Source organism: Sinocyclocheilus rhinocerous, unplaced genomic scaffold (assembly GCF_001515625.1).
Source record: "Sinocyclocheilus rhinocerous isolate Xijiao unplaced genomic scaffold, SAMN03320098_v1.1 scaffold677, whole genome shotgun sequence".
NCBI classification, from domain to species: domain Eukaryota; kingdom Metazoa; phylum Chordata; class Actinopteri; order Cypriniformes; family Cyprinidae; genus Sinocyclocheilus; species Sinocyclocheilus rhinocerous.
The window spans coordinates 2,467,335-2,476,950 of NW_015633185.1; the positions used below are offsets into that span (position 1 = coordinate 2,467,335).

At 38.9% G+C, this 9,616-nt stretch overlaps 1 protein-coding gene across 5 annotated transcripts in view; it reads right to left on the minus strand.

Annotated features, from left to right (window-relative positions):
• Positions 1 to 9,616, minus strand: part of LOC107743573 (zinc finger SWIM domain-containing protein 8-like) — a 46,002-nt gene that overhangs the window by 1,693 nt on the left and 34,693 nt on the right. Inside the window, exons 21-26 of one of the 5 annotated variants that reach the window (XM_016556893.1) lie at positions 9,087 to 9,310; positions 8,476 to 8,964; positions 7,940 to 8,180; positions 5,913 to 6,086; positions 5,459 to 5,578; positions 3,236 to 3,414 (exon numbers count right to left, since the gene is read on the minus strand). In XM_016556893.1, the coding sequence (XP_016412379.1) occupies positions 3,236 to 3,414; positions 5,459 to 5,578; positions 5,913 to 6,086; positions 7,940 to 8,180; positions 8,476 to 8,964; positions 9,087 to 9,310 (1,427 nt within the window). Of the gene's footprint in view, positions 1 to 3,235; positions 3,415 to 5,458; positions 5,579 to 5,787; positions 5,831 to 5,912; positions 6,087 to 7,939; positions 8,181 to 8,475; positions 8,965 to 9,086; positions 9,311 to 9,616 lie in introns of those variants that run through there. The other 4 variants (XM_016556896.1, XM_016556895.1, XM_016556894.1 and 1 more) reach the window with 4 other exon arrangements.

Consider the following 9,616-nt stretch of genomic DNA (forward strand, 5'->3'; position numbering starts at 1 on the left):
TTAAAGGGGGGGTACAATGCTGTTTCATGCATTCAGAGTTGTTTACACTGTTAAAGAGTTGGATTCTCATGATAAGCATGGACAAAGTTTCAAAAAACAATTTGGACGTATGACTGAGTATTTCTGTGCCAAAAATCTGGTCCGGGTTCGTACAAGTTTCGGAGAGTTTTTTTCGATCGTGGCTCTTCATGACGTAGACGAGGGTGGAATGGCTTATATGGGCATTTCTCCCGGAAGAGTGCGCCCGCATCGACCAGAGCAAGAGCGAGATTGCGCCTATCAACGCGCTTCATCCGGCGGCAGTCTCCAATCCAAAGAAGTGTTTTTGGTTGTAAGGGAAAGATAAGTTGTTCAGCTTCCTAAAAAACCCAGCGTTATGTAAACAGTGGATACAGTTTGTTTTTCCGGGGCAGCAACGGAGTTTCACAAGTGTGTTTTGTTGACGAACGTTTTATAAACAAGGCCCAGTTCAACATTGGATTTGCACATCGTCACCACCAGTCCGAAGTTCAGTTAAAATGACTAATATGCATTCATACATGGTTATCAAGTTTTAATTCTAATTACAAAAGTTCTATCATTAAATAACATTGATTATCATATTATAATGCTTGACTAACGGATGTTAAGAGAGTACTTTCAGATATTTATAAAACTGTGCCATTTCACAAACAAACATATATATGTATATATATGTGTGTGTATGTGTATATGCGTGTATGTTTATGTGTGTATGTATATGTATGTGTGTATATGTGTGTGTGTGTGTATGTGTGTGTTTGTGTATGTGTGTGTATATGTGTGTGTGTATATGTGTATGTATATGTGTGTGTGTATATTGGTGTATGTATATGTGTGTGTGTGTGTGTGTGTGTATATGTGTGTGTATATATGTGTGTGTGTATGTATGTGTATGTGTGTGTATATGTGTGTATATATGTATATGTGTATGTATATATTTATCAGCCTGGCGAGTAAACAAAAAAATTTACTAGCCAACCAAGATTCAATTGCCAAGGTGTTCGTAGAGGGCTGCATCACCATGCTAAAATCTTCCGAGAGTTGTCATGATTGAACTATATATATTTCATTTCATTTGAAATGTCTTAAACTGTCCTTATTTTTTTGTGTTCCAGCTCTTTGGCAAGGCCTGAAGCGAGCAGCTCCAGTTCGTCTGGATCAGTCAAGCCCGGCGGAAACACACATAAGATCTGCCTGGTGTGCTCCGATGAGGCCTCTGGGTGTCATTATGGGGTGCTCATTTACTAGCCAATGGCGATTCAATTGCCAAGGTGTTCGTAGAGGGCTTGTGTGTTATGCCCCCTTTAATGTTTTTACTTACAAAACTGTTACATTGCCCAGATAAACTGTAAAGACATTTCTTAGTTTCTGCAAAGATTTCTATTTTAAATAAATGCTGTTCTTTTGAACTTTCTATTCAACAAAGAATCCTGAAAAAAACTAGTATTAGTTTCCACAAAAATATTAAGCAGCACAACTGTTTTCAACACTCATAATAAAAATAGTTACAAGCTTCTCAGGGGAACGCAAAAGTTCTGGTGATGGGGGAAAAATGAGATGGAAGAAAAAACTAAATGTTTATACTTTTGCATTTCCTTGAGAAAATGTGTTTCAAAGTTAGAAGCTTTGCAAGCAATTCAAAACTGTTGAAATAAAATTTTTCATCCCATCTCATATTTTTTGCCAATTATATTCAATGGGAAAAAAAGAACCGTTTTAAAGGAAGAACAACATATTAAACTTAAAATGGAAAATCACAAAGAATTTTTTTGTTGTTGGAATGAAGTGGAAAAACAAGGAGCTTTTAAGAGATGAAAGCTGGATGAAAGAGATTTTAAAGGTAGATACGCATGTTTAACCTCAAATTTGTGACAATGTAAATTAATATTATAATATTGTTTCATTGTTTCAGATTTTTTAATGGAGTAATTTTACTTTTCTTTGCAGAAGCTTTAAGCTAATCTACAAGGTAAAACAATTTAACTAACTCAAACCAGTATTTCATTATGCATTTAGTTTGCAAGCTGATGAATACATAAATACAAGAATATATATTTAATAAATAAATAACTAAACAATACATGGCACTTACTCTGGGGTTTTGAGTTTAGTTTAGTTTCTAGTTCTAATTGCGTTTACTTGTTGTTCAACAACATTTCATTACCGTCATGCCTTTTTGATCTCCCTGTGGTTAAACATGTGCGACATGATAAATTCATAAATATTCTTGCTACTAGATGGCACTAACCTGAACCTGTTTTAATAATATGTAAACAGGTTATGAAGCATCACGTCCCCGGATGTTTATAGGGACACGCAGCATATGGAATGCATTTCCCACCAGCGACGTACAAAATGACTCAGTGACAGTCTGGGTAGGTTTCTGCTTGAGTACGGCCTCTCGGTCCCTCATCTCATTATCCACGCATGGAGAGAGTGGATTAGAGCTGGCACAGTCTCCCTTTCACATTTACCCAACAATCATTTGCAAAGATTTACAGTGGCAGACATGCGGTAGAGTGAGTCTCTCCTTGATCTGGGCATTTTAAAATTTAATGCCACCACGAGAGTGGCCACTTGCGCAGACATGTGCATTGTTTGCCCATGCGACAAATTGAAACCTCTTTGAAATAGCAAAATAAAGCCTCTGAGCCAGCTAGCAGGTAACTGTAAGAGCGTGTCTGTGTGTGCGAGGGAGAGATCGTATGTGTGCGCTGCTTCTCTAGGAAGCCGCTCTTGGCTTTGGGCTGTCACAGTGTGTTTGATGCTCTCTCATCAGTATGCTCCATCCTGTGAACGGACTCAGGCTTCCCTCTCTAGCTTTAACACTCCAGAATTGTTCATGCAAAATTTATATTCAGTGTGGGCGACAATGCCGTCACAATCCACCCTCGGCACCACTTGAATGCTCTAAAACCCTACTCAAATTCTCTACTTGAAACTTGAAACTAAGTCTAACGAATATGAAAACGAACTTTGAGATGGCTGCACCGCATTCAATACAAAATGTCAGCTGCGACGGATCATCTCATGTGTTAGAGTGTAATTTTAACTGCTTCTGTCAGTGGAAGAATGCATGTCGCTCCTGGTGGATCATCGTCATCATCAGGGTACGGATTTTTTTCAGCATTTCATCCAATTAGGGATGTTATTAGTAATAATGTCAGCGTGATTAGTTCCCCAGGCTGAATCTTAGGGATTTGTGAGTCTGTACCTGTAAGTAGGCCTGCTGGCAGCGCTGCACGAGCTGGTGGAAGGCTGGAGTGCGGAGGTGTGCGTGGATATGTGCAGGGTTTAACCTCTGCAGAGCCTCCATTATGATCTCCTGCAGGACAAACGGACTAAGAACACCTTTCGCTGCCCCAACACAAAACTGGTACACGTAGTTCACACCTGAGGAGAAATATAGGCAGAGGGAGAAGAATAAGGAAACATTCTAAAAAGAATCTCTGATACATTGTGTTCTTTTTTTAATTCTTAAGTTTCTTTCAATTTAATTATAATTTATTATTCTGATTATCATTTAAATCAGTGCAAAAAGCACTGTCAATACACAACAACCATTTCAATATGGTCTTTTTCTTGCCCATCACTGCATTGCTTTGCTTGTTTTGTTTACATTTCACTTTTTCCCCAGATACATAAGATACAAAGAGCCTATAAGTCCAAGACAGAATATCTCGGGATCACAGCTATAGCTTAACACCTCAGTAAATTTGAGAAAGACCATCTTTATGAATAATTTAGTCATAAATCAAACCCAGACCAGATATGACCATCTTTATGAATAATTTAGTCATAAATCAAACCCAGACCGGATATTTTATTGTGGTAAAGTAATTTGCATTCTTTATACGGTGAAATGTAATTATCATCGAAGCTCAGCAAGTGAAATATCACCCACAAGTTAAACACATTAAGTGGTAGAAATGTTAATGCAAAACAACTGTGGAGGACTGCATTTTTATAGATTACATCCATAAAATCTGAGGTAAATTGTTTTATAATATAATTAATCTTATATTATTGTATTGTATTTTCATTTCCTGTGCATTTTGATGCAGTTTGAGAAAATATAGAACAGAAGGGCCCAATGTTTTTACTGGGCTGAGAGTATGTTACATTACATCCAAATACATTAAAATGTAAATTTTTTAAATAAATTCAATAATATCTACATTTCAATGCAAAAATATAACAGAAAATGTTCAAATAAAAAGATAAATTATACATGAAGGTGTGCTTCAATTTAATAATTCCACAAAGGCCTGTTATTTAGTTATCTTGGAACTGAAAGCATTAACCAAATTATGCCATTAAATATTCTGATCAATCAACAGCCCTGGAATTTCCTTTGTCAAGTTGCGATTTAAGTGTGCTGACATTTAGTATTAAAAAGCAACTTGGATGTTTCACCACACTTGTTTGTTTGTGATGTTCCAGACTAGAGTAAGTGGAGTATCTAAAGCAAAAAATTGGATTTTTAAAAGTTGAAGGGCTGGTGGAGTGATAACGGAGGGGAAATTGCAGTCAGTTCACTCACACAGTCTGTACTAGTCTATGCGCTGCTTGGCAAATACAGTTTAAAATGTATTTAACCCAGAATATCCCTTTAAATGAAGCATGTGCAGGTGTATGTCATTACCATCTGATTAATTAAGCTATTCATCCATTCCAGTGGGGACCATTAGCAAAGCAACAAGACATACACTAGTCATTTCATTAGATGCCTAATAGGCTTGCTGCGATAGATGGTGCTGACGGTGATACCGGTGTTAAGCCGCAACACCGGTTACGTCACTTGCCCACCGCGTCACCGACCCCCCACCGTCGTTTTGATTTTTTATAGTAATAAAAATCATTTAGTTCAGTAAAAGAACAGACACTACAATTAAAAACTGTAGACGATCGCGAATGATTTAGATTCGAAACGAAATGCAAAAGCGCCTGTTTGGCAATATTTTTAATTTTGAAAAGCCCGTTGACTTTTGCCATTTATCTAAGGTGATTTTGGAAGCTTTTTTAAACATTCGTTTCTTATTTAATTGGTTCCACATTGTTTGCTGATTTTTACTTTATTTAAACTTTGTGTCATTTGTGGGAAAATTTACTCACCGTCATAACCCTAATGCCTAACCTGAACATGGCAAAATATTGTCTACTTCTACATTTTCAATTGTAACATTTAGGCCCATGAAAACTGGCAACAAGCTGTGATCAGCATGGGATAAAGCTCAGAGTTAGAAGAAAGATATCAGGATGTCAATAACTCTGCTGTTAAATCACCTCTCCTCTCTTGTCCGCTGAAGCCAAGGTAAACTGTCAACACATCATTTACAGTCTACTTCCAGCTATTATAGCGGGTAACAGGAAATGAAACAGGACTTTAGAAAAATTGTTTTCCTATAGGATATATTGCAAAGATATGTGGGCATACCAAGACGAGCAGCCAGGCCCAACAGCCATTTGACGTCTTCAGTGTACGGGGGGCTACGGGAAAAGTTGTTTGGATGATCATTGTGGGCCCTCCTTCCCAACATCTCCAAGGCCAGCATGCCTAAATGAGGACAGGAAGATTTCACCATTAACACTCTGTACTGAACGACACTGTACTGATCATGTATTGAATTGGCACATGCACCCAACGTCCTAATCTCCAGGACTTATGAGTACTGATATAACGGAAATCATGCCTTAATTAATATTTCTCACTGTGAGAGTTCTTTGTCAGTCCTGCAACATGGACTCAACCGATCTCTCCCTCACCTCTCTTGATAATTAATCACCACAATTCAGGACCAGATGGATCCTAATGGGTGCAAAACAGCAACATAAGGACAGGCAAGCCATGCCCTAAAGGGTCTATGCAATTAGAAATCATGCGTCCTTACCGACTCTGTAGGCCGAGTGGAGGTAGTGCAGGCCCTGCTGGCTGATTGGTTGATTGTGCTGCTCGTCTTCCACAGGGAAGGGTGCGCTGACCAGTGAGGCGGGCTGGGACGAGAGTCCTGGAAGAGGAGCCCCCTGTATGGCCTGGATGGTGGAGCCTGAGTGTACTCCTCCTGCTGGGCAAAAAAAAAGATGAGAGGATGTCCATGGTGTCTGTCTATGAATTTGCCAACTGTCTGATAGCATGGCTTCCCAACAATCTCTGGTGAACTGGTAAGAACTGTAATGAACTCTTGTCTGCACTGAAGTAAAGGTGCACTAAATAATCATTTCACTGGCCTTGAATTATATATATTCACACCTAGAGGTGTGGTCTTTTCTCTACCAGTGCCATTGTAGAGCTTTGCAAACACACAAACACAAAAATCTCTTCTTTTCTGCATTTCACTTCTGCTTTAAAAGCTTGTTTAATAATCTACCTTTCTAACAAACCTGACATTGTACAATGTACACTATGAATATTGTTGCCTCTGTGACAAATTGCTTATGTAAGTCACTTTGGTTAAAATCTTCAGATGGCTAAATGAGTAAATGTAATATTTGTACATGTAATATTTGCCACCCATGAGTAAATAATAACAGATTAATTATTCCACAACTGAAAGTGTCTGATAATTAGGAGTGGGAATCTCACAATTAGATCCAATTTCGATTCAAGGAGTCACAACCCAATTCTAAAACGATTCCTGATTAATTTTAATTTTTCTTCACTGATTATTCTATCATGCAAAGGCCATTTTGACTAGCAAGTTGTGACATCAAGTCTCTTAGACTGTGACCTGTCCTATGACAGAAGGCTGTCTTTTTTTTTGGTGTGGTTACTGAAAGATGTCAAATTTGCCATCACTCCTTCAGCCGTTGTATTAGAAATACTCAGCAGCAGCAGTGTTAACTAATTTTCTGTTACAATGTATATTGGTTTATTTAAAAAAAAAAAAAAAAAACTTTGGTAGATTTTTTATGTTAATAATTGTGGAAACACATCACAGTCTGAAAATGGTCCATTGGTTTTGAATTTTTGTGGATCGATACCAAATATTCAAAGCTTTCTGAGATATAATAAATTTTACAGTTGGTCATGTGATCTCAACATGTGAAGAACCACCCTTACATAGAATCAAACAGCTATTCAAAGGCCTGATTTGGCTCTCTCTTCTCTTGCAATTATACATAATTTCAATTACATCGGATGAAAGTACTATTAAAGGGGTGGTTCACTGTTTTTTTTCTAGGCTTGATTGTGTTTATGGAGTGCAGTCTAACACGTGTTAATGCTTCGTTTTTTTTTTAAAACGTATTATTTTTCACATAATTTACCTCTATTCCACACTGCTCTGTCCCTTCTCTGAGAAACGCGCTGATCAATTTCCTGCTTTTATCTGTGTTTGTGATGTCACGAACCCGGGAAGTAACTTCTTGTAGTCCCTACCAGCCGTTTTTGTAGGCATTAAACTGCCAGAATTTTAAAAAATGCCGTTTGCATTGAACTTTCAACTTCGTAACTTTGCAGATATTGTTTATGCTCAAACAGCAACATTACACATTAACTAACGTTAAAAAAGTGAAATCGCAATCAACCACCCCTTTAATTTCTGGCAAACCGCTGCAAAAGTCAAAAAACCTTGCATCTATTCAGCATTAATCTAAATTAGGGCTGGACGATATGGCAAAAATTGATATCACGATATATTTCTTAATTTCGGCCGATACGATATAATTCCGATATCGATATGAACACTATTTATCTGAAATAGAAATCTTTTGTAACATTATAAAGGGAAACTGGTAATGTATATCGAAATATCGGAAATGTGTTTAAAAATCATATCACCGTTATTGAAAAAAATTATATCGCGATACATATTGATATTGAATTATTGTCCAGCCCTAATCTAAATAACATTCGATAATATGCCCAAAAATTGTCTTCATGTTAAAATGGAATTGTAATCTAACTTCTTGTTCTTACCTGCCACAGTAGTGCTAAGAGGTAGGGCTGCCTCTGCGGTATGGTACGGGTGGACAGCGATCTGAGTCATGGACGGCACAGGAACTCCAGGGAATGTGACAGCAGTCGCTGCCATAGGAGGATGAGGGCCAGTGGCCACAGAGAATGGGTACTGAGCACCAATAAAAGCAGGGTGCATTCCCTGAGAAGACAAACAGATGCTCTTAAAACCGCTTGGATACGCCTTCCTTGAGTCATATACCTGCCGTCAAAAAATTAAAAGCCACAAAATTAAGTTAATCCAAGGGAATAGTTGTAAAGATCATCATACACATATAAACAAACTGGTAGGAGTCTCTCTCCATTTATATTCTGCCAGGAATGTTGCGCTATGCATCACTGACTGCCAAGTAATAGTCTGCATTAGTGTTTAAGTTTAGTATTTATCATCTTCAGTTAAATGCAGACAAATAATATTACAGACTGAAATAAAAATTCTAAGCACAAATAATTGAAACTCATAAATCATATCACAAGGAAAGAAAGAGAGCTCATACTTGTGGGTAGGCCGTCCCAGACACAGGGAAGACAGGACGGGGAATGTGCTGAAGGGGGTGGCCCAGGTACTGGGGGGTGCAGACGGTTGGCAGATGGGTTTGGATGGTGGTGTAGGGATGCAGGCCTTGCGTGTGTCCCATGACTGAGCCCGGCAGTGCGTGTGACTGGTAGATGGTGGAGCCAACAGAAATGACAGGTACTACGGCGGCTGCTGTCACTGTTGTAGTTACAGATGCAACACCTGATGGATCCAAGGCTCCCGTGTTATCCAGGATACCACAGCTTCCCTCGGGTGGCGTTCTCCCTGCTCCACCATTGGCCCCACAGCGGCCGGACCCCTCTCGCTGGGCCCCAGAGCCTCCACCCACTGTTTGCTCGTACAGCCAATACCACTGGTGAGCCACCTCGAACAAGACCTCAGGATAAACACCGCCTCCCTTTGCAGCCTCCTCAACTGCCATGCAAGCTTTCTCCAGCATCACATTATCCTGAAAAGAGAACAATGTAGAAATGTGTTCTTTAAAGGCAACAAGCAGATGATTATTATATCATTAGAGTAAAAATGTATGGATTATTATGTGCAATGAATGTAGGATGTGCTGGACAATACCTGCTCCTTGCACTGCACCAGGGCTCTCTGAATCTCGTTGGGGTTGAGGGCGTGAGCGTGAGGCAAGCAGCTCAAAGCCAGCTCTGCCGCAGCACGCACCATGTTGGGATCCCGAGCTCGTGATGCACGGTCTGCGAGTGACGCTACCTCCGGAGGCGTGAGGTGCCCGTCCCAGCATTCTACCAGGATGTTGAGGGCAGCACTCCCAATCTCCATGGCCTGGCCTGTGAAAACAAGACAAAATAATTTAAAACCAAACAAAAGGCAGGTTTGCCCACCCATTTTCTAGCATATTGTATTAACTGCATTTATCATTCTATCGTATCTAGCCACCTATATCTATGTATCCTTATCTATCCGACCATATACATCAACCAGTAAATATTCATCAAACTAGGGCTGGACAATAATTCAATATCAATATGTATCGCGAAATATATTTTTTTCAATAACGGTGATATGTCTTTAAACACATTTCCGATTTTTATATATATATATATATATATATATATATATATATATATATTACC